The 24,995-nt window shown below is 42.2% G+C and overlaps 2 protein-coding genes across 7 annotated transcripts in view; one reads left to right on the top strand and one right to left on the bottom strand.

The window, feature by feature from the left end:
• The window catches only part of MICU3 (mitochondrial calcium uptake family member 3), a 56,731-nt gene extending 54,208 nt beyond the window's left edge, over positions 1–2,523 (bottom strand). For all 6 annotated transcript variants that reach the window (XM_075026651.1, XM_075026644.1, XM_075026670.1 and 3 more), the window contains exon 1: positions 2,202–2,523. In XM_075026651.1, the coding sequence (XP_074882752.1) occupies positions 2,202–2,486 (285 nt within the window). In that variant the 5' untranslated portion in view covers positions 2,487–2,523. The remainder of the gene's footprint in view (positions 1–2,201) is intronic.
• Positions 2,524–8,717: 6,194 nt separating this feature from the next.
• FGF20 (fibroblast growth factor 20) lies at positions 8,718–13,243 on the top strand. Its single transcript, XM_075041548.1, is given in 5 exon segments — positions 8,718–8,762; positions 8,764–8,856; positions 8,858–9,293; positions 11,605–11,708; positions 12,998–13,243. Coding segments are annotated over 5 exon segments (924 nt in total).
• The last annotated feature ends 11,752 nt before the right edge of the window (positions 13,244–24,995 follow it).

Genomic DNA, 24,995 nt, shown 5'->3' with positions numbered 1-24,995 from the left:
TCAAGAGCTCCAACCTTGGTCCTAATAACACTGACACTTATATGGCAGAATTTTCTACTTCAAACGTTATTATGGTTTTTAAACTGTTAAACACTACTAAGGTTGTAAGCTCAACACTGAAAATTAGGAAGTACAAAAGTTATTGTCACTTGGACGACATTAATTCAGCCTTCTAATAAAGGACATTACAATACAATACAATTGCAGAATACCATGAATACCATTCAATGCAATTTCAACACAGTATTTGCATCCTTTTTTTCCCCAGAAGACACCTCTGGAGGTGTTTTAGAAACCTGTAATGAAAGAGTTGGCGCTCATCACAGGTCTAGAGGGCAATCACAAACGGAGTACAGATCGCAGATGGAGCTCATGGTCAAACTACTCTTGGTAGTTTACCAGCTAGATCCCGTATCAAACTACGGTCATTCCCACAAGCCCTTCTGCAGCATGACAGTCAATAATAGAAAAAGCACAGGAACCCACTAGTACAGACTAAAAATTCCACAGCTATTTGATTCTCATTTTTGGGGGGCCTCAATTGAAAGGATATTTTTTCAGCAATGCTGAGCGCTCAGATCTGCAGTTTGAAATCAGTGAGACCACTTGTTCAAAAATATAAAATTGCAACATAAATCTAGTATCCTGAGATGTCAGTCTGTGCATTTAGTCTGGCCACACATACTAAGTAGACATATTTCAAGTTAATCTTTTGAATTTTCTGCTATGCAAATGGAAAAGCGAATTAATTTAGAGCCCTTTTCCACATAGGAGCATGGTGTTTGTCTTCAAAAAATAGCCTGTGTATACATAGAAGATACATTTTATACTTTTTTTTATTTTACTTTGATTCAAATATAACCTTAATTCTGACTTTGCAACCTCAATGCTTTTATAGTGACACGTGTGAAAATTCATCATTACACATCACACTAAATTTATTGACTTTTCAAGGGTCCAGCAGACATACTTCCCTTGAAAAGAAGACTGAGAATTAAGACTGGCTAAGTAAAACAATGTAAAGTTCTGTCAAATCAAAACTGGATGAAAGGCTGAAAGAGTTTGTCTTTGGTCCTCTGTGCCATAGTAACACACTCAAGACAACAAGTACATGAATTATCAAAAATATCTGGCTCAACTTCGCTTCATAAAGGATGCTGCCAACAGAATCTGCCTTTTGGCTAACAAAGGGGCAAAGGGGCTAACAACATTCATACTTAAGCCCAAGGTCTCCACTGCAAAAACGTAGATCCTCTTCCCAAACATATTATAAGATAAACTTGATCTACAGAAAGCAGGCTGTTTGCACCACTGACTTCCAGTCTTAGCAGATACCATACTGACAAATCACTTAATCACTGCTCTTGACTTTTTAAAAAATACCTAATTTTTTTAGGAAAAATACCCTATCGTTACCATACGTTACGTACGGCACGGTACAGGAGTTCCTCCCTGTCGCAGGAACCTTCATTTTCCAGGTCCACGTCAACTGTTTTTTGTTACCTGTGGTTAGTCGACCAATGTTTTCTCTGAATTAGTCCAACTGAAGCGTTACTCACTTGCACTAAGCGCCACGCTATCACTTCTTATGAAGCTCTGCACTCTACAGAAAATACTATATCAAAAAGCTAACTGTCCTAAACGCAAAGAAGATGAGCACAGGTTTTGCACTATCATCATCAGCGGTTCCATTAGCAAAACAGCATTTTCTGTCAAATAAAGGTTTGATTAGGACAGCTCCAGAGAGGAAAAGCGGAGCGAGACGCACGCGGTTTACATTCTGAGGCGCAGCGAAGGCGTGCCAAGGCCCGCTGCCTACCACGACGCTCCAGTGACAGCTCTGCTCGCCCGATGGAGGACGGGGGACAAGCTCCTGCCTCTGCCCTCCTCTCCCGGGGGAAACCTGCCCGCGCAGGCGGCCTCGCCTCCCAGCCCAGGGGCCGGCTCCACGCAGGGTCACCTCTGCGCCACAGCCCGGGGAGCCGCTCCGCCGCCCCCAGCCGCCTCCCGGCAGAGACGTTTCCACAGCGAAAGGGCGGGGAGCGACGTTCCTCCATCCCCGCCGGCCCCGGCCGGTTCCCCAGGCGGCTGACCGCGCCCGGCGGGGCCCCCGGCACGCCGAGCCGCCCCGCCGAGCGCGGCAGGGAGGCGAGAGGCCGGCGGGCCGTGAGGCGGGAGGGGCGCGGCGCGCACACACCTACCGTCTCCTTGGCAGCGGCCGCCACGGGGATGGGGAGCAGCGCCCGGGCCCCGCCCGGCTCGGCGGCCGCCGGCTCCCGGGAGGGCTCCCGCCGCCGCTCGGACAGCCGGTGCCCCACGTACCCGGCCAGAGCCCCCCCCGCCGCCGCCCAGCCCAGCTCCCGCCGCCACCGCCTCAGCCCCGCCGCCCCGGCCCCGCCGCCGGCCCACAGCCGCCGCGCCGGCTGCGCGCCGGGCGCGGGGCCCAAGCGGCGGCGCCACCGCAGGAAGGTGCGCAGGGCGGCCATGGCCGCCGCTCCGCCCCAGCGACCGGCGGACCGAGCCCCCGGGGCTGCCGGCAGAAGCCTCGCGAGAAGCGGGGAAGGGGTGGGGAAGCCAGAGGCCCCTCCAGTCCCCGCCCCGCGCCACCTGCCCCGCCGCGCCGCCGCCGCCGCCCGGCCTGCCCGCCCGCCGCCGGGGCTCCGCCGCCCGGCCTCCGCCGCCCGCCCGGCGGCCCGCCCGCCCGCCTGCCCTCGCAGCCCACCGGCGAGGCTGCAGGCACCCGCTCCCGCCGCGGTTGCGGCGGGCGGCGGCCCCGCGGGGGTGGCCGAGGGGCGCGCCCGGCTCTGGGGACAGGCAGCAGCAGGCAGCCGCAGGTTCTGTGGCGGCGGCGGGCTGCAGCCACGTTAGTGGGGGTGCGAGGTGGTTAGGCCAAATGCGGAGAGCGGGCACGGGCCTCAGTCCGGGCGGTTTAAGCCGAAGTGCCTGCCTGGGAAGGGCCGCGCGTGGAAACTGCCGTGACGGGACGGGGGTCGCCTGTGGGCCTCGCTGCCGCTTGGCGGGCGGACCATGCGCGCTGGGAGCCGAACCCTGTCTTTTTTGTAGCCTTGCTCCCAAGGAGCGGTGCCCGCGTGACCCAGCAACGTATCTTTGCAGAAAGCTGGAAGCGCTAGTTTCGGAAAAGGAAGAGCTTCCAACCGTACCTCGCTTGCCTCGTAACCCTGAAGGCTGGAGGCGGCTGCAGCAGCAAGGTTGTTCGCTGTTTTACTTCCAAGGCTTTGTTAAAAGCATCCAGTGATCCTAGTTATACTGTTAGAATGAAGATTGCGGCAGCTCCATCACTTGTGTAAAACCTAGTAATGTCCCAGCCTGTTTCCAAAGCCTTGAAAACTCTTGGTGCGTACCTGATAATACAGCAGAAACTAAAGGCACGAGGATCGTTTCAGATAAACTGAAATTAAAAAGCGTTGCCTGTGATGCTAACATTTGGCATATTAAATCTTTGACTTTAAAGTTTATTGAAAGCTGACAAAAAGTCTGGCGGACTCTGCCATAATTTTTTGAACTGTGCTGTCAACTGTCCATAGGTGGCACTTAGTCCCACAAGGAAGAGTTTTTAGAAATGAAATGTGAAGTGAAACTAAACAACTTACCAACAGGGAGTAATGCTGTCCTTTACCATTCCTAGACTGATCGAGATAACGTTCCTTCTGTTTGGTTGCTTACTGGATTGTTGCGTTGGGATCCAATTTAAATACTTAATTCCCTAAGTACCAGCAGGCTTGAAACTTCTGCCTTCCCCGGCTCCATCCAACCTCTCCCTTTTTTCACCTCTCTATGCAACTCAGGCTCTCAGAAAAGAGGGATTCTCTGGCCCCTATTTTCAAGTGTATTTTCTGTTCATTTCAAAGTGACCCCAGGCTACAGTTATCTCCTACCCTTTTATACTCTTGTGTTATGAGACCTCTCATCAGGAAACCACAGACACTTGCCATGTCAGCAGCCACTCCTCTGATAAATATTCTTGGCTGCAGACAGTCTCCTTAGCATAACCAAGCACTAGTTAAAGACCAGTTGTTAAAGATGGGCATGTTCTTTTGTCCCTACCTGGTGCTGATGGGTGATAGGCCGTGTCATTTCACGTTAGGGCATTCTCCACGGTACAACCTGTGTCACCACCTACGTTACCTTGAAACTTCATAAATGGCACACAAACATTTCAAGTTACAGCACACCTTATGGCATTTTTTGCAATGGTCAGGTGCAGCCTCAGTCTTTGTCTTCTTTATATAAATATGTTCTTCCAAAGTTTCAGCCAGTTTTACTTCTTGTTTTTTTTCCTAAATCTTTGATGGCTTTGTATATTATTATGAACAAGACTTCGGAAAATAAACAAACTGTAACTCATTTTAATAGGTTTAAGACACTTATGCATTTTCAATTCCTAAGAAACATTTTGGTGGTTATGATACTGTGTCAAGGGAGAACTGTGGCCATGTTTGTCAACCGACAATCTGACAGATCATACAACTGTAAGCATGGCCAAGGTTGAATTACCTCAGAGCTGTCTGGAAAGGCAGGTCTCTGGGGTGAATGATAGAGTTACTGCATTTCTTTCAATATTTAAGAATGCTGTAAACCAATTCATCCCTCAAGTAATTCCCTTGACTTCATTATTCCCATCTATTAAAAACTAACTTTTTTTTTGTTAATTTTTTTATGTCTACTGCTTTATTTATAAGTATGTTATATGTATGATTCCCAAGCAAAAGTCTTGTCTCCAAATCTGAGCTACATCTCTGTATTAAATGATAAAAGGCCAATATAAAGGTCAATATTTAGGTGTCAAGACAATAATAGTTTCAGATCCTTAGCATGACTGAAACTCAAGTTACTTCTCCTGCAGTTACATGATTAAGCATCCAGTCTGGAAAATTCTGTAGAATGTGGCTCTTGGATCTTTTTGGTTCTAGCTGCCTCATTAGAAGACATCATTCACCAATACAATTACCTTTTTTTCACTTAAAAAAATCCAATACACATCTGTACCTACTTACACCTAGGTATGTTAGTCAGAGCTTCCCTGGTGAGGTGTTTGCTAAGGAATAAGAGTGCAATTTATTTGTGCAGCAAGTCAAAAACCGTAAGCTGTCTGCATGTCTGATGTGCACAGATTCAGAAACCATGTAATTTAAATAAATCAAGGTGGTTTTTATCCAATAATCCAGTCACAAAACTAATATAAAAGCCACCAAATGAGGTCCTTGAATGTTGATATATGTGGAAAAAGTCCATTCTCACTGGATGCAACTGGATGTAAATGTGTGCTCACTACCTAGCTTCTGTCCCATTCTGCTTATACAGGAGTTATTCATGTGTATCCACAAAAACATGGACAATAAAATAATGAATCTTAAAAAGCCCTCTGAATTTCTGTCTTCATTTAAAGAAACAAAACAAAAAATGAAGGTGCAAGAAATGTAGAACTTCTTTTCCATAGGAAAATAATTTTTTTCAGCACTACTTTTCCGTTGTCTGAGTTTTTGTAAATAGGTAGATATATTTATATATAGATGTATGTATACGTGCATACTTACCTGTAACTGTATCAGTTCAGAAGAAAAATGAATGCTTCTAAAGTCTGCATGTAGCGTATTTAAAAGGCTTTAGATCATCAGATTATGACCTGATTTGTACATGGAGCCTTGAAAATGATTCTGTTTTTTTCTTCCTAGTAAATCATGCGCAAGAATACACCTTATTTTACTCAGACTTGCAGTGCTCTGTAAGGCTCTCACTGTAACTTCTGCATGTTCTGCTCATCTTGTTGAAAGCAGCCAACCATGTTTTCTTCTCCATATCTAGGAAGAATCTGGAACTGACCATGATACACAGGTATCTCCAGCTAGACATAGTCCTTTAAGTTCTACTCGGTTGGTTTTGTTCCACCCCGTGTTTGCTTTCTCATGTATTCGTGAACCCCCTCTTCATTCTCCTAGCCAATATTTTATTATATCATTAAAATTTTATGGCTGGCACAGCACTGTTGTAAGGGAGTTCTAAAATTAATAAAGGTGCAATAAATTGCAGGACAAAAGGTTTTACAGCTAACAGCTTTTTTTTTAATCAACCTGATAGATATATAGATATCTCTATACATATACATACTTCAGTCCACTGCTTTCTCCACTCCCTTGGTAGCCACCAGGTTTTGCCTATGACAATATGCTATTCTTAGGAAATACACAGTAATTATATTGCCTATAGAAGCCCTAACTACTTGCTATGGAAATAAAAACTTGACCACATATGTATTTGTTCAATGACACTGAAAGTGCGGTCTCTAGGAAGTATATGTAGAGTTGATTAGATTGTACTGTATACTTTACGTTGAATTATGTACTCTTGTAAAAACACACTTCAAAATTATTTAACTTCCCATGGTATAGTCTCAGAAGGTGCAAAAAAAAAAAAAATCTTTAGTGTTATCTTTTCCTGTCACATGACTAGTGCAAACACCAAAAAAATTCTTATCTTTTTGTTTCTTTTCTGGTACTTTATAAAACAGCATAACCGGTTTAGTGCCCAGACATTAAAGACTCCACTCGGAAAAGATCGACGTTATATATTCCACTCTACTTTAAATGTTTCCATTATATAACAGCAGAGATTTAACCAGAAGGGTCTTCCAGCGTGTGACAGCTGAGGATTTTTCTTTTTTAAAAAAAAACCCTTCTCTACTGGGGCCAGCGGTGCCATCTAACCAGAAGAGCCCTCTACTGTTTGCAGGACTCGGGGAGTACGGCTTGGACCCGGCAACATTACCTTTACTGGAGCATCTTTGGGCTTGGAAGAACAGACCTCCTCCATTTAGCGGTACCATCCTGGTGCATGTCCTGCAACTCAACAGCTGTGACGAACAGTTTGATCTTGACCTGCCAGTCATGTCAATAAAAATACTTGATGCGTGTTTCAAACGTTTTAGGTATATTTGAGTAATCGGTGTACAGGCTACTTGAGAAATAGGTGCCATATAGATTATTCAACTTTGATCTATTTCTTTGATTTAGCACTGCAATTAAGTAGATTTGGTTCAAAGAGAAAGCTCATTGGTTGATGTTTTACACTGATGTGATAATGTTTACACAGATGTGCTTTGAAATCTCGATTATGGTGGATTTTTGGGTCCCACCACATGACAGGCTCCTGTTATCTGAAAGGTAAAATAATACAACATCTATCTGTAACTGCCTTCAGAGCAGGTCCGCCTGTGCTCTCTTCTGAGGTGATTTATCTGATCATTGTATTTAGCGTTACTTTTTTCAGTTTTAAATCCCTCCACAGTAAATCACTTGCTTTAAAGCAGGCTTTTTATAATTCAGGTGCACACAGGGGCAGTACTTAGGACTGCAGTGATGAAAAGGTGTAACATTACCTGCTTTAAAGCACCTGCCAATTAATTAGCCCTATACTCTCCATAGCAAATAAAGCTAAGCAGTCAAATCCATTTGATCTCTCAGATTTAGACTGTGACTGAAAAGACCATGGAGCAAGATGGGAGAACTAATCTTTCATGATTCTCTGCAACTTTTTTGTTTAAATGAAACCTTAAACTGCCAAACGATTCTCTCGAACTTTTGAAAGAATTAACTATGAAAGATCTTTGCGTTTTAGACTCTAATGCCATGTTTTAACATTGGCAAGGAACTGCTTTGCGCATCTTGAACGCTAAGATGGGTCATGTAGTTGGAGCCGTAAAATTCCTGAGGCGTTACAGAAAAAAGCAACAAAGGCGGCAAAAGCCAAGCTCTTAGTTTTCATATACCGTTGTTTTACCATTGCTAATAATGAACACGTGTTCCACCAATACCTTTGCGTGCGTGAGCCATTCTACTTTGGGGATGAAAAAAACCGCATGTGCTCATCTGGAACAGGACAGCAGAGTCCTAAACTTATTCAGAACCCTGTAGAAAGACAACAGAGATCTTTCAGTAGAGGATAGTATTGCCAATCGGTGATGCTCACAGACTTCGGTTACGGGCCCAATGCAAAACCCCAAAGAAGATGGATTAGATGAGCCGTCTCCCAGTCTTTCTTTCTTCTTCTCTGCAGGCTTTGAAAGTATTTATCCCAAACCGCGGGCCGGCCCATTTAAGTTTTTAAGATGCTGTGTCGATACCCAAACGCTATAGATCAGTTTCGTGTCACATTAAATGATGAATTAAATGTGAGGGAGAAGTTGCAGAGGGGAAAACACCTCCCTGACTATGCCAATTTCTTTAGAAATTCCCCTCCTTGTAGCTGAAGCGATAAAAGGAAAGGGTAATGCATGTACGTTTTATTAGCGTTTCAGAAACAGGGAGCAAAACTGTCAGATCTTTGGGTTTTTTTCTTTCATGTGTGTCTGGGCAGGTCTAACCCTCAGGTAACGCCCTTTCTCCTTCTTCCCTCCTGCCTCTCCTTGCACCTGTCCACGTAATGCTCCGGCAGCTCCCGCCGGGGCCCCGCTCCCGCCTGCCCGCTGCCCGCCCCCCGCCGCCCGCTCCGCTCCGCTCCGCTCCGCGCAGGAGCTGCCCACCGCGCCCCCCCGCCCGCGCGTGTGCGCGCCCGTGGGTGACCGGCTGCGCGCGGCGGGGCGCGGGAGCCGCGCCAGCAGCTCCCTCCCCGCCGTCAGCTCAGATCAGAGGAAGGTGCGAGGAGAGGGGGGAGCCGGTTTACAATTTCAAACGCAGCCTCCCCGCGGAGGCCTTCATTAGCATATGTCAGGGGGACCGCCGTATATATATATACACACGCGGGGTGGATAAACACCACCCCGCCGCCTGGCTCACACCGGACAGCTCGGCGCGGCGCGGCTCGGCTCGGCTCGGCTCGGCACGGCCCGGCTCTGCCCTGCCCTGCCGGCTCCCCATGCTTGGGGCCCCGCCGCGCACCCCCACATGCCCGCCGGGAGAGGCCGGCAGCCGCTCTCCGCCGCCGCGCCCTAGCCCGCTCGCCCCGCGCCCCCATGGCTCCGCTGGCCGAGGTGGGGGGCTTCCTGGGCGGCCTGGACGGCCTGGGGCAGCCGGTGGGCGCCCACTTCCTGCTGCCGCCCGCCGGGGAGCGCCCGGCGCTGCTGGGGGACCGCCGGGCGCCGGCGGAGCGGGCGGCCCGCGGCGGCGGCGGCGGCGGGGGCGGCGGGGGCGGCGCGGCGGCGGCGGCGGCGGCGGCGGCGGACCTGGCGCACTTGCAGGGCATCCTGCGGCGGCGGCAGCTCTACTGCCGCACCGGCTTCCACCTGCAGATCCTGCCCGACGGCAGCGTGCGCGGCACCCGCCAGGACCACAGCCTCTTCGGTAGGCGGCTGCGGCACGGCCCCCGGCCGCGCTCCGCCGGGCGGGCGGGCACGCGTGCGTTTGGGTGCGTGTGCCTGTGCGGGTAGGCGAGGGCACGCGTGTGGAGCTGGGCGCCAGCCGTCGTAGCCTCGGGAGGGAGGTGTGACGCCTGCCGGTGATGCCGGGGCAGGTGGGTGAGCTCTGGGTACCGGCGTCACCCCCCCCACCCCCCCCGGCGTTGTTAATCCACGGGGGCTGCACCAGGGCAAGGCGGAGAGGGAGGGCTGCGCGTCCCACGCGCGGCGGGAGGCACGCGTGTCTGCCTCGCTCGGCCTGTGCTGGAGGTCTGCGAGCGCACGCCCACGCCCGCAGGTGTGGCGGGAGAGGTGGGAAGCGGGACCGGTCGCGTGTGCACGCGCTGTCCGCTTCGGAGCGTCTTGGGGCTCCGCGGAGCCACGGGGAGCGTGGACGCGGGCGCGCTGACCCTCGGGCTGCGTGAGGCCGCTTTGTTCTGCGGGGCAGAGAGTTGAAGCAGAGGGGCCTAAACCGCCGCTTTGCTCAGATACCTAAACCGCCTCCCAGTCAACTTTCTCTGCCAATAAACCAAGAGGAGGGGAAGACAACCCCAAAATGTAAATGTTTCCTGAGATACAAGAGCAAATCCTAAATAGTAGTTGTAGCAACTGGACGTCTGAACAAACATGCTGTTGTCAGCTACATGTGAGGGGTTTTTTGTGTGTATTGATTTAGCAGTCGTAAAAAGGTGATTAAAGAGTTTCCTATCATCCTCCCCATAGTCAAAACAATCTGCTGGAATGGCTCTTAATTGCTTTTATAACACATGGATGTTTTCAGAAGTAAAAAAGCAGTAGTCAAACAGGCAGTTCTCCTCAGAAGGAAGATTTCCTACAGCGTGTAAACATGAAATAAATCTTTGGTTTAGAAGAAAAAAAAGTTAGCCCCAGATCAAACATTTACTGGGCTTTTTAGAAATGTTCTTCCTTTATTCTACCACTATTCTCGGCAGGTTTGTCTGATGTGGTTGCTTTGTGGGTTGAATCACCTGCTTATTATAGTTTTGAAAAAGGGTGGCTTTGAAAATGATACCAGAAAGACAAAATACCTCGACCTCTTTCTGTGGGACTTTGTGCTTTAGGAACTGGAAAACTGGGATGATTTACATGCGATGGAGTTTTTAGTGCTTACTCTTTGTAAAGGGTTTATTTTCTTTGCTGCTTGGCAATATAAGTAAGAAACATGCCAAAGCTCAATTAGAATTAAAAACATTTTAAATTATTGTATAGTCCAGACAGACCATCTGAGAGTGGAAAATGGTCCTGAATGAAAAAGAGTAATCATAAATGCAGCAAATAGACAAAAAGTCATCATCAGAATCAAATGCACTATTTAAAACCACTTACCTTAGATTCAGACTTTTTTTTAATGTTTTGTGGTTTTGCTGCTGCAGAGCAAAATCCTAGGTATGACTTTAAAATAACTTCTTTTTGAGGCTTTGTTTACATTGTTAACAACTTCCAAAAAGCCAGTTCACACGTTCCCTTTCTTTCATGTTTTGTATGTACTGTAATCTGTGCATATCAATTGGTTAAATATGTTGGCATACCCTTACCAAATTCAGGCTTCAAATAGTGCCTCATCTCCCAAATACTTTAGATTATTAATATATATTACATTTTTGGGCAAATGTAATATAAATAATGCTATTACCCAAACATTAGCAAATAAACAGCATATTTCTTGCACATAAAAAGCCTGCTCTGAAGACAGCAAGTTGTGTCAAGAGGTGTGGGCCCATATGCTAGATAAGATGTCTGGCAAATATTTTTTTTTCCTGTGGGTATATTCTGTTATATAAAATTCCCATCTGTACTTTGATATCCATTCAAATGATCTAATAATGCATGTGTTTTTTTAAGATAATGCTATAGAGAAAGTAAAGTATATTTTCAGGTAATTCAAACCTACCTTCCAATGTTTGAGTAGGCAGTTTAGCAAATAGTGTGTAATCATTATAGATTCCAACTGCATAGTACTGAATGCTTTAGCCTCCGCGCTGAATAAAATCCTTTCATATTCAACATTAAAAAAAAAGCTTCTTAAACGGTGTAGGTTTCTTGTTCCTAGATGAGGTTTCTCAGATGGCTTTCCTGTGAATGTGGTATACATTTCCATATAGTATCTGAAATTTCAGAAAAACTAGGCCACATTTATTGTAGTACGTACATTTTCTACTTGTTGTCAACTGCATTTTGGATGCTACGTACTGTATGCTTACAAGTTGAATTAAAGCAATCTCTTCTTTTTTTTTCAGGTATCCTTGAATTCATCAGTGTGGCAGTGGGACTGGTCAGTATTAGAGGCGTGGACAGTGGCCTTTACCTTGGAATGAATGAGAAGGGAGAACTCTATGGCTCTGTAAGTACCGATTTCATGTCAGCTCATACAAGTTGTGGTTTTGATTCACTTCTTAGCACTATGCAAACCCCTCAAGTAGCTAGCTGAGGTCATCTTAGCTTTTAAAACACTAACATCTTTTCCTGTTGAAATGTATATTTTTAAAGTATACAGGATAGCCTTGGATACTAAAAATTCAATGGGAAAAGTTTCTCTGTCCTAGATGAAGAGAACTGAAAAGAAATACTTGTCTTGAATTATGGCAAAAATAGCTAAATTAAACCAGCTATTCAAACAACATTTAAGTTGCCTGCTATCTCATTTTCTTTTTAGCAATACTGCAAATGTATCATAGTGCATAGTCTATCATCAAAAACATTGAATGCAACTTGAAAAAAGTTAAAAGGATAGTTATGGAACAAATAAACAACAATTAGTATAGTACCCTGACCTTATGTATAGTCTAATGCTCCGTTACAAATCAGCAGGTGTTACTTCCAGGTACCAGCTTTTTAACATAAAAACATTCTTCCAGATGCTGGGAAAAAGGATAATACCATATGTCACAGCTGGGTACCACTGTTATTTGAAAAATCTGAATGGTGCAAGAGTACCTGCAGTATCTGTAGATCCCAACTGGGATATTTGCATTTAAGAATGAAAATAAGCTTGTACTCATCACAGCTGATTTCTAGCTGTTGAATAACTTCAACATATAACCGTAAAAATATAATTTTTGATTTTTCCAATACTATCAGGGTAATAACAGTCTTAAACTCTTCTCCTTTCAAGTCTTAAAACATCTTGAGATAAAATATTCTGTCTCTTCAGTTCCTTTGGTCATGGTTAGTCCTGTTTAAAACGTGAGATGTGATGCACATCACAAAGACCACATGGAAATATGTTCCTGATCTGTTACATTGCACCTGAGTCCTTCCACCATATCTCATTTCTAGAATGGTAGATACCCCAAGACAGAAGTCTACATAATGTAGTTCCTGGAGGTCAGGTGAATTTTAGTTAAATCATAAATAAGTAATGCCTTCTTAGAGAGAAAGTTACCTAATTTGTATTTAAATCCAAAATTGTATACATACAGCTCTGGTTTTCAAAAGAATAAAGGTTAAAGCAGGCTTCCAAACTCAGTGTCATGTCTACATACTCTTCTTGGGTTTGATTTGTTGACAGTTAAATGAACAGTAAGGCCGCACAAAGCCTAAAGCATTTTCTTTATTTTTATCATATTTTTTCAAGTATGTTCAGATATCTAGAGACAGCTTCTTATTTTTCTTCACTGTTTCTTTCTGTAGGAGAAACTAACTTCTGAATGCATCTTCAGGGAGCAGTTTGAGGAAAACTGGTACAACACTTACTCGTCCAATGTGTACAAACATGGAGATTCGGGGCGGCGGTACTTTGTAGCACTTAACAAAGACGGTACTCCCAGAGATGGGGCAAGGTCCAAAAGACACCAGAAGTTCACACATTTCTTGCCCCGGCCCGTGGATCCTGAAAGAGTTCCAGAACTGTACAAAGATGTATTAGGATACAGCTGAGGAAGGAGGCAACTTTGGAAAAAAACCCATACTGGAGCCATTGCCCTTGCTTTCATGGCAATCCTAGCATAAGGGACCTGCAGAGGTCTAGGATGCTGGATTAGAAGAAGCTACTTTGTGATAGGCAAGCCTCTGTTTTCTAACCTTTGGATTTAGGAGACAAAGCCTTAAAGCTGAGAGTGGACCAGCCTCCTTCAAACTCGCTGAACTGTTTCGTAGCCAGTAACCAGAGGGAAGTTGGAGTGTGACTTTTTTAAAAATAACAAACTCTTGGCAGTTTTGTCTGGATTACCTATGGTCCATAAATTAGCAAAGAACTACCTACATCATGTGGATGAGACAACAGCTGGAAGAAGTAGAAAGAAATGGACTGTAAAATAGTAATAAATCCTGAGAACTGTATATGAAGTTTTAGTGGCTCCACTTTAGTGACGGACCTTAGATGTCGATGCATCATAGTCAGAGCTGGAACTTTTCTTCAGGATGGACCTATTTATACATTTCCAGATAGCAAATATTTATTTTATATATTTATTTATTAAAGAGTTTATTTTTTACTGGGATATGAAGAGAATACAAGCCCCTAACCCCGATGAGAAATCATTTACAGTGCCAATATTTACTCTCAGTAGTGTCATCATACAGAAATGGCATTACATTGCAATGCATCCAAAACCTGAACATTCATATTTCATGTTTCAGATAAGGTTATATTTTATGCACATACCATTGCCTTGTGACTATCCTTATTTTGGAAAGAATGTTTAATTATTTTTTTTTTTACCTGTGAGAGTGCCTTACAGATCTGTATTGAGTTCAAATGCACATTTAAAAAGGGAATTAAACGTTATTTCACTTTATTGGGTTTACTGTCATTTTTAAATTGAGAGTCTCTTAGCACACTATGTGTAATGTTTCAAACCTGCAACAGTCGCGAAGTGTACTGCAGTTACCTTGAAAGAAAAAGTAGTATTAGCTCTTGAAATCTTGATTCAGATCACAACGTGCTTGATTTTTTTTTGCCAAATGGTTCCTACTGACTTTGCTAATACACAAATAACTATTCTCTGTATTACTTAAAATTTTCATGTAAGATTCTCATCACTGTATAAGATATTTTAATTATATTTCCTATCAATATGTTTAAGGTTAAACAGTATCAGAGTAAGAAGTTTCTCATGTCGCTGACTGAAAAGCTTCTGAGTACAGAGCAGCCTAAGGAGGCTACTTTTTTACCTTAATTCCTCCTTTAGGGAATAATATCAGCGTAAGTTTTTGTGTGAAGACTGTCAGGAAAAAGATGAGCTATGTCTCTACGCTAGTTACAGCTATACAACAGGTACATCGTACGAATTTAATTTACACTAATTTAATTCACGACTGTCAGTTATGAAGCACAAACGGATCTGCATATTGACTAACAGGAAAGTAAGTCTCTGCTCTGTGTAAGAATACTAAGGTTTAATGACAGACCCTATATGATTTAGACCTAAACCTGCTGAAGCTTGCTGTCAGATGATTGCCACCTCCACAGGGAAGGCTGGTCCAGGAAAAGGAGTGCAGGAAAGGCAGTCCAGGAGAGGGCAGCGATATTTATGCTGTACCAGAGGTGGTCTCATGTTTCAGGTGCCAGCGGTCCCAGTGGGCTCCAGCTCAAGACAACTCATTTGAGTTCAGTTTTGTGGAAGCATATGGTTCGAGTACTGCATGGGCATCGTTTATTATCAAATCAAGGTATTAATGGAAAAACATTTTCCAGTATATTACACACTTGCTAGAGCCATCACTGGACCAGAACCTCTTCCAATCTATAATGAGTAATGGATGAGCATAGATTACTGATGGACAGTGGACAAAATAATTTTACTTTCTGCCAAATAGAAATTGAATGCAGATATACAAAAAGGTGTTTCAGCACTTTGTGGCTAGCAGTAGGTAACTTACTAAGGTTAAAGGCTTCATTAAAATTTTCTGAAAAACAGGCAGTGGAAGATCTACAGTACACTGAATGCGGTTTAGTAAAAGAATGTTGTGATGCACTTCAACTTACCATAAAATAATGATTTTATGGGTTGCACTGAGTCCCATTAGTAATAGGTCAATAACTGAAGACCGAATTATATGCTTTAAATAGAAAAATTTTTCCTCTGCATGTTGAAAAGTAATCTATTCTGCATAAGTTGTGCAAAAAAACTGTGGCTGCTGCTCAGGACATAATTGCCATGCATTTCTGGCAAACACCGTGTTTAAATCATATCAATAAAAGAGTTCTCTCTCTTTGGATAAGCAGTTTACTGTTAATCCAACTACCTCAAAAGTACTTTGAAGATGGCAAGGGCTGTAATCATCCTTGTTATTATTATTGTGCATCTTTTTTCACAGATACGATACAGTCCAGAATAGTAACTGAGGGTTAGCTTTAAGTGGTGAATAATCGTCTGAAACTTCTGGATCCAAACACCTAGCCAACATATATAAGAAGAAGAAGATTTATACATGCTTGTCATTTCCTTGCCCCATTCCCATTTTGGATATATGCCAATAATCCTTGAACAAAATGTAATGGAGCCGGTACGGTGGTGATGACTGACTACAAAACCTCTAGAGCATTGAAAAGCTGCCACAGCCTCCTTTTTTAGTTCTGGTGTATTGTCATTGAAGAAAGATACTGTGCTTTCCCATTTCATTTTGCTTGCAGCATCTATTTGCTCTCTGTGACATTCTGTCCATCATGATATTCAGATGCAGTTAATGTTTTTCTAGTTTGAAAACGGCGGATGCGAAAGCAACACCTCAAAATAGCTATTTTCGTATGTCGTTACACTAATAGCTTTAGTTGTCAGTGGTTGGTTTTTTTGTGTGGTTTTCACTCCCACTTCAGAAAGCCCAACTGGATACAGAGGGAGAGGTTGGTTTTATTTAACCAGTAGAATTAATGATCTAGTTTACCACTCATTACATTTTGCATAACCCTATCAATTTGAAAGCTGTGGGCTGCTCTAAAGTCATGAAGAGGGTAATCTGAAGGAAGTGACATTGTTTGAGGTTCAGAGGAAATCTCTGAAGGCAGAGAAAATGTCACATCTTGAAATAAATCCCTGCATGATTGGCTGCCCTATTTCTGCCTTTCCTTTTTTCCAGGGTAGTTATGCAGTTTGTAGCAGGTGCATCTCCGCGTTCTGCTTCCCACTGATTCTTCTAGTAGCTGTAAAACTTGGCCCTTTGATCTCAGACCTGGCTGGAAATTGAGCGCTCCATGCCAGTTCTGTATTTCTTCACATACTTTGTTTTCTGCTGCTCTCTTTTCCAAGTTGTGTCAGAAAGAATATACTAGCCATACAGGAGACTTTCTGAAATCCAGGAGTAACCTTGACTTCTGAGCATATCTGAAGTGAAATTGTTACTCTTATTAATCTTTGTGCTCTTGGTCAGAATGCAGAAGGTAGCATTTTTAACAGTCTTCTGTGGAAGTCTTCCAGCTGTAACAGTTACAGGATATAGGAGAACCCAAGTGCCTCCAGAAATGGGTATTTTTCATTAGATGAGCTGATATAATCAGGAAAAGTGGACAGCCAGTCTAAAAGGCACATAGTCCTTTCATTGGTCTGAACCATTTATGTTTGCACAGACCCAAGTTTGGTCCCGTCCATATCTTCCTGTTTTCTGTCATAAGCTTATTGATGTTATCTTTCATGCTCAGGTGTGACATCCAGCTTCACTGATTCTATCTGAAAGTTCAAATCATTGATATGGCCATGCACTCTGGTAGCACTTCAGGGTTTTGCAGAATTTACTTTCTGACATGTGAGAGTCATTTAACAAGTACATTTTCATAATAGCTTTCATTTCCAGCTATTTTCATTTCTTGATGTCCTCTGTTAACTCTCTTTTTCATAGCCATCCAATCTTGCTTCAGTAACTTTGTGAAGATTTACTTAAACATAGTCTTTACCAGCAGTTAAATGAGATACAGGTGTGATTATTTTTTTTTTTTTTCAGTTTGTGTAATCATGCTGGTACCACCGTACCATGGCTCCAGTTATACCATTGCAAACCATTAGGTTTGCCATACTCCTTTTTCTGTACAGCCAAGAACTAAACAGAGGTAAGGCAGTTTTATATACCATAAATGCATCTTCACTATTGCCTTAATGTACTGGACCAAGCCTGTGTCATAAATACTGAGAACACTGTGGTAAGATGCTTAAGTGTTGCTCATCTTGCTCCATACTGCGTGGAGATGCTACCGGTAAGGAGGCCTTTTGGAAATCTCTGCATTTGCTCCTTTTGCTTTTCATGTGAGAAAAACTATTGACTTCACTGCTGTTAAATTCTCTGCAATTATTTGGTGGCGTTTTTTAGTCGTGCAACCATTTGAAGACTCAAGTTATATGAATGTAACAACAGCTGCATGAGATCAGACAGTACCACATCTCCACTGCATGGGAAAGAGAGTAGGAATAATACAGGTGTATATATTCCGGGCATTCATTGTAGAACCCCAACTAGGATTAAGACTTGAAGTCAATTCTCCTCTGGGTCATTTCCTTTTATGGGGCAGAAAAGAGAAGCAAACATTTCACAACGTTGAAGAACATGATGGTGGAATTCTACACTTTCTGCAAGTCTGCATCAACCTGCGCTTTAGCAGACATTTCTCTTAAAACAATTTCCTTTGCAGTAGTATATTCAGCTGTTGTAGTGAAATCATTGCTGTTAGTGTACCTGGTGTCAGTGCACATCTGGATGTACATGTGCTCATCTCAGTATAAGGCAATAAATATATTGCTAGAGAGAGAAAGAGAATGTTCTGGAGTTGTTATATACCATCAAAATGTTAATCAGGAAAGTTTATTCATAGCATTAGTTTTAACTAAGTTTTTGATACAAAGTTTTGCAGCACTTTTGACAATGGTTTATGGGTTCTTAACAGTCAGAGATTCATGGGCAGAAAACCAGAAAGGTGTAAAAGCTTCTCAGGTGGAACATACTTAACCATAACATCTTTATGAATAAGTTGTACACAAATAGGAAGAAAAAAAAAACAAACCCAAACCCCAAAACCAAAACCAGGGAAGAGGTCAAACAGTTACTTCTGTTGCCGGTTGGAGAGATATTAAGTTTCAAACAGAAATTGGTTGGAAGCTTGCCAAAATTACTATTTCATCTGCAATGTGATCAGACACTAGAATAATTCTGGAAGTTCAGGAAAAAGAGAATATACTGAATTAAAGCAGTGGTGACAGTAGCTCTCTGTATTTTGAACATATCCAAAATGCTATTGGTACTGTTCTCTTATTATAGCAAATCTCTAGTAAATGCAGTTCATAGGGAGAGGAGTAGGAGTGTTAGAAAGGCAGTCTTTTGAAAGTGAGCTTAATAAAAATCTTTCTGTGGTAAAGTCCTGGTTTATATATTTTGTCTAATTATAGGAAAATTGAATCATGCTTTATTCATGCTTAAAATATCACAAACCACATAATATTACTTTCATGGATATCTTCAAGTCATGAGTGTTACTTGATTTATGAACACAGCCCAAGTTAAGTCACATTTGTGTCCCAAATGTCATCTTTTATATATACATATCTACACTAGCATATATTTATGAAAGATGCTTTTCAAATTAGTTGCAAGTGTTTCCTTTATTCCTGGCAATAACAGTCTTGAGTGGTTGACTGTTTCAGGGAACATGTTTGTCTCTTTATTATTCAACCAAGGTCTTCCATCCATCTTTAATTCCAGTGGCTACAAGATGCCATAGACATGACCATGGGTCTCAAGGTGGATAGATTTGCCTTAGGGTGGTTTCATCTGCACGTGGCTGAGATAGCAGAAGGTGGTGATAGGCGACTACGCTTACACTTAACAGTTTTTAGCAGTTGACCCCTGTTGTGCTGAAGCTTCTGGGGAGGAGCATGAAATAATATTAACTATCAAGCCATCAATATCCTGATAATGCTAGTTCTATGTCTCCTATTTTGTGGAGCCAGAAAATATAATTTCCTTTTCTAGCAGAAGTATGGATGGAAGCCAGTTGGCTGGAGTTTGGCATGAAATAATGGAGGTGAAATGATAGGAAGGGGAATATTCTCAGGACTTTTTGCAAAATCCAAGATGATTTTCACAACTAGTAAGTCTGTACTAGGGAGCCTACTGATCAGGTGGGTTATCAGGTTTTGAACTCTAACCAGAAACTCTTTTTCTTTTCAGCTGGACAAAGACTGGGTAGGTCTTTATCTCATAGATTTAGCACCACTTTGGCCATCTACTCTTTCTGAAAAGTAGCATAACTCAATGACAGCATGAAAAGTCAGAACAGCATTCTGCTTTTTGTTCTGACTTTTCCTCTAGCTATTCAACCTTGAGACTATCTATTAGAGTCTTTAGATCTCATTTTCACCACCTATAAGGGGACAATATCTCTAATTAATCATTAAGCTAAACAAGTGCAGAAAAGTCTTATAACACATATAATTCTGTAAATTTGTCAAGAAATTTAACCTGCTGCAGAATGGACCTATTAAAATGGTCTATACCTTTGGTAATTTTTAACATGAAGATATGAATGCATGCTTGTAGCCTACTGTATTCCAGGTAGGATTTAGAATGGGGTTTGATTTTTTAAATGTCAGATGGTATATTTTCCTGTTCAGGAAACTCCTTGTCATGGTTCTACAAAGCTATGCTGTGTTGCTGGCCCTCCAGTCAAACTTTCAGAACTGTAGTTCTTAACAGATAGATCAGAGGCTTCTCCCCCCACCTTTTTTTTTTTTTTTTTTTTGTACAAAAACCACTTTAGCTACCATCTATGATTTAGTGTAGGGATCTGGATACTTGTTTTTTTCTTATTGATCTTTTTCCAGCTAATCCAAAAGAATTCCTACTCTTGCTACAGTCTTATTCCTCTTTGAATAAACAGACAGTAGATTTTTGCTGTGAGGAGACTGCATTGTCCAAACTTTCCTTAGTGAGCTAGACTCCAGTACTTAACTGTCACCAAATGGTCAGCAAATGCTCTTAATTCTATGCTATTATCTTTATGTATAAACTAGAAACTGCCAAACACTAAAGCCTAAACCCTTTGTGGCATAGTACCTAGACACTCACACTTTCTCTTTTAGGTCATGGTGCCATGGGTATCTATTCCAAAATCATAAGGTCTCCTGAGGTGAGTTTTGTGCTTTGTGGTTGCTGAACACTGTAAGGTGCAGTATGAAATTGTCTCATGCAACTAGAAATATCTCATGGCTGTATTCAAGTACCACTGCAAGCACCACATTGCATTTGATTTATTACTAAAAATTGGGTCCAAGGTACCCACATTTGTGTAGTGGTTGTGGTTTTGTGGCTTATAACCTCAGTTAACTTCTCAAGTTTACCATAATGAGGAGATAAATTCTTTTATCTAGGACTGTGTCTGCTAATCTTAACCATGTGAAGTGTTCTCCATTCTGATGATGGTGCTAGGCAAACAACTGCTATAAGGAATATGTAGATGTTTCTGTAGGTTTTCTTTGTGGCGTATACACCTTGAAAAGCTCAATTCACCTAATTCTAGGTTATTAGCAGAATTTGCCTTAAGCCATTCTATCTGCTCTGTTGACAATTTTTCATATGGTGAGTCTGTATTTTCTTAATGCTCTTACCTCCTCTCAGCTTCTTTAGGTCAATCTTTAGGATGCATTTCCTATCCCTGAGCATCTCTGAGAACAGATCACTTGCAGCTCACCAATGCTCCTTCAAAGACTGTTGCAAGAGAGAAAAAATAAGGTACATCTCATAACCAGGTATTGCATATGGTTTTTTGATATTTCGTTCTTGTTGCTTTGGGGAATTTGGCAGTGCGTTCAGGGTCAAAAACCAAACCTGTCTTGGCTGTGCAGTGTACTAGCCCTTGCTACCTTTACATATTTAGGCAGCCCCTTGACAGTGCTTTAAATGAAAAGGTGACAGATGATGAATGACACACAGCACTCTCATACGTTTTCATATTAAAAAAAGAAGTACTATTGTTTCAAAACAGCAAAACTCTTTTATCTCATGAAGAAACTTCAATAGTTCTATGAAAGATTTGGTTGCTTAAAAAGTTGGTGAGTGTGCCCATATGTTTTCATATGATTCTTTTATGATGCTGGCCAGCAATGATGAAATTAGCATGTTTTGATCTATATACAAGTTGTTCATAAAGAACTTGAAAGGAGTAGTTAGGAAAATCCAAGTGCTGAAACATTTAAGATATACTTTCTGGTCTCACTTTTGTGTGATTGTCAGCCAGGGACTATCATGATCAAGGTAGCTTGCCAATTGCCTGCCGTAGATATAATATTTATTGCTGCAGTGGGGATTTCCTATCAGAGATCTGAAGACAGACTTTTATACATTGTTTCTCCTAGGTAACCTATTCAAATCAGCAGAAGAGATCTGATAGTAAAGGAAAAATAATCAAAAGACATATATTTTTGATCTTTGGGTTTATTTGAACTTAATTTTTTTGTTCGGGTTTTCATTCACATAGCTGAAAAAAAGAGAAGGAAATTGGCTGGTGTTCTGCTTTTCTATATAAAGTTCATAAGTGTGTAATGGTATTAAAATTAATGTATTTTGCTACTGACTTATGAGATATAACATTTATTTTTCATGCTACCAGAAAGTAGAGATATACAGTCTAGCAGGAAGTGAGTATCTTTTAAGTCTGTTTGAAATACATGGGAATACTCACCTAATCAAATCATAATTGGCTAACATTTCTGCTTCTCTTTTCCTAAGAGGGAATTAGACAGTGGTCCAAAGCACTGAGAATGGCAGGATGGGGTTAATGTATTATGAACAATTCCCAGTCCCATGTCCCTAACTATTTGCACAAACTATGCTCTCCATGCAGTGGATTCTCTCCAAAAGTTGATCTGTCAGTCCTCAGTTCTTCTTCTATATACATAGCCTCCTATCTTCTCTTCACAAGCCACATTCAGTTTCATGAGGGAATCAAGTCTTCCTAATCACCCTCACATTTTTAGAAACTATAGCCTGAACTCCTCGATCAACCCCTATCTCCAGTTTCATTGGAAGAGCTGGCCTTTTCTGGTGAAGGCTATGCCACAGATGCTTGTATTGCTCAGTGTTCACTGTCAGAGGCAACCCTGGATTTTTAACAGCCACCCCTGCTTTTACAAAGAGGCATCTCTTACTGCTCCCAAGGAAAGCATTGCCTTGCCTCCCGGGACACGCCAAATCCCTCACCCGGCATGGCTACCTTAGCCTGCAGCTCTAACACCGGTGTGGTTCTGTGCAAAGGGGTGCAGCTGAGGCTGACGAGGGAGCGAGGCTGGGAAGTGCAGAGGAGTGCCTGAGCACAAGCTGTGCGCTGAGGGATGTTTCTAGCAGCAAAGGTGTGTGTGCAGGGAGGGGAGGCGACGGCAGTCTGGGATCAAACTGCTTTGCGAGCGTTTAGCCCTTGGTTATATAGCTGGGAAGCGGGACAGAAACTGTTTGGTCTGACGCAAATCTCATTGGCTGCTTATCCTTAAAAGGCAAATGAACTTTTTTCTTTTAAAAACATTCGGTAGAATTACACACCACTTTCCATTTTCTCTGAACTATGGCACCTGAGGCCTCTTGTGGTACAGTTTTTCGTGTCCCTAAGCGTTCTGTATTTTATTTGCCAGCTAAATAGTCAAACAAGGGTGATTACTGGCAAACATAGTGGTGTTTTTCTCACGCTCTACAAACTGTATGGGGAGCATGAATTTATTTGATAGGGAATGCTGATCAAACTATAATTTTATAGTAACACTTTGTTTGTCACCAGTGATTGATGATACAAAAATCTAAAAACTTTGGACTATCTATTCTGTCCTGGTCTGACACATTCACTCCTAGATAAACATACTATTAGAGTTATGTGCTCATATTCACCTCTGTAGTTTTTAATGTCTGCTATTTACACTGAAAATTTCCTAAATCCCTTCGATGGCTCTGTAGCACATTAATGTTTTTCTAGTATTTAAAAAAAAAGGTTATGTTCCAAGAAATTATTTCTTTAATTTGAAACATTAATATATTAGTAAAGATGAATGTGAGAATGTTATGTTTCAAATCTGAGTTAATATGTGGTTGTGCCCAATGAGAAGACAAATTTTTCCAGAAGGTATTTCAACATGAAGGCGTGATAGGACACATACTGCAGAGCCATTAGTGAGTGCTTCAGCTTCGCTGGGAACTCTAGCCACCTATGATGCATCTTAACGAACTCATAAAACATGATCTGCAATATCTTTTGCTATAACAACAACAACAACAACAATAATAATCCTGGATTTCATTTTTAAACACCTCAGTTTAAAAGTTACATTTCTGCTTGCTAGATTAAAGCTATCATGGAAAAAAACCCCAATTCCTAGCCATGCAGATGGGAAAAACCAGGAAAAGATTGGAAAACAGTGTTTTTTTAATGTATTATCGTTGCTAAGATAACTATTTTCTTCTTTTGCTTGTGTTCTTTCCTTCTATTTTTAGTAGACTTACGTCATCTCATCACATAATGTGTAGTCTTCCTGCTCCCAAGGATCCAATGATAAAGTCAATTTGCTGCTTTCCAATTTCCTGGAACTGAGTGACTTGCTGTTAAAGTGAAGCAGAAAATTAAATTAAGAGAATCCTATATTGTTAATGAATTTTGAAAAGAAAAGTAGGGGACAAATAATCATGCCATTTTAAATGTAGGAAAAACCAAGACAAGGCACCAAAGAGATATTTTTATCAGAGACACAGTCTTGTGGCCAAATTTGTGATATGCTCATACTGGTGTACAACACTGGGAATTAAAAAAAAGGCAAACATGGTAATTTCACACAGATGGGAAAATCCAATCAGCTCTGATAGAGTGCAAAAATAACAACTATCCTAAAATAGGGCTTTGCAACACATCTGCTGTAATTCTGTACCCTCAGAACTCCATCTTTCACAGAAATGCTTTCCTAGCCTTCAGGATAAATGCCAGTAAAGGACATGGCATTTTGATAGCATGCTTTTCCAGAAGAATAGGTAGAATTTTAAAGAACCAGAGATTCTTAAAATGCTTGTCACATCAGACATTTTTTGAAAAAGAGAAGTCCCTCAAGGAATATTGTGACACAAAAGCAGTCCACTTTAGCACACTGCCGGAGACTTCTGTACGTTGAAGGACAGTACAACATTAAGGAGGCTGCTGTCTCTTATCAGGCACCTGCAAGACTAGTTCTGTAACCTTGAAAAGTATAATCAAAAGAAACAGTACATCAATAACCTTGTTGGCAGCATGTATATTGTGAAAAGGGAGAGATGTAAACCCCATTTTTTAACTGGGAATTATTTTCCCCCCGTAAAAGTTCTGCTGCTATCAGAACAGCTGACGATAAAGAAATGCTGAAGAAGAACTGGTGTAGTTCTTTACTATAATTTTCCTCCACCAGGACTGAAACCCTGTTGAGTCACAAAAAGTATAAAAGTCTCAAAATGCTGAAAATGCTTTGTAGGTGGAAATTGTGTTTGTATGTTTCAGCAGCAGGATTCATTCCCAGAAAAAAGAAAAAAAAAAGATACCATCTGGAGCATGTGGCACTTGAGAACAAATTGAATCATAAAGAGAGGCACATACATAGCATGAATAATTTTCATTAGTTGTTTTCCCTATGAACAGTGGTACCACGTCGGACCAGAGGGTCTGTCAGTCAGTCTCAAAGTCCTATCTAATGGCCAGTGCCAGATGTGAAGG

The sequence above is a fragment of the Buteo buteo genome, chromosome 1, assembly GCF_964188355.1.
Source record: "Buteo buteo chromosome 1, bButBut1.hap1.1, whole genome shotgun sequence".
Classification (NCBI taxonomy): domain Eukaryota; kingdom Metazoa; phylum Chordata; class Aves; order Accipitriformes; family Accipitridae; genus Buteo; species Buteo buteo.
Note: the sequence above shows the minus strand (reverse complement) of the source record. Positions and strands in the feature narration are given on the sequence as shown.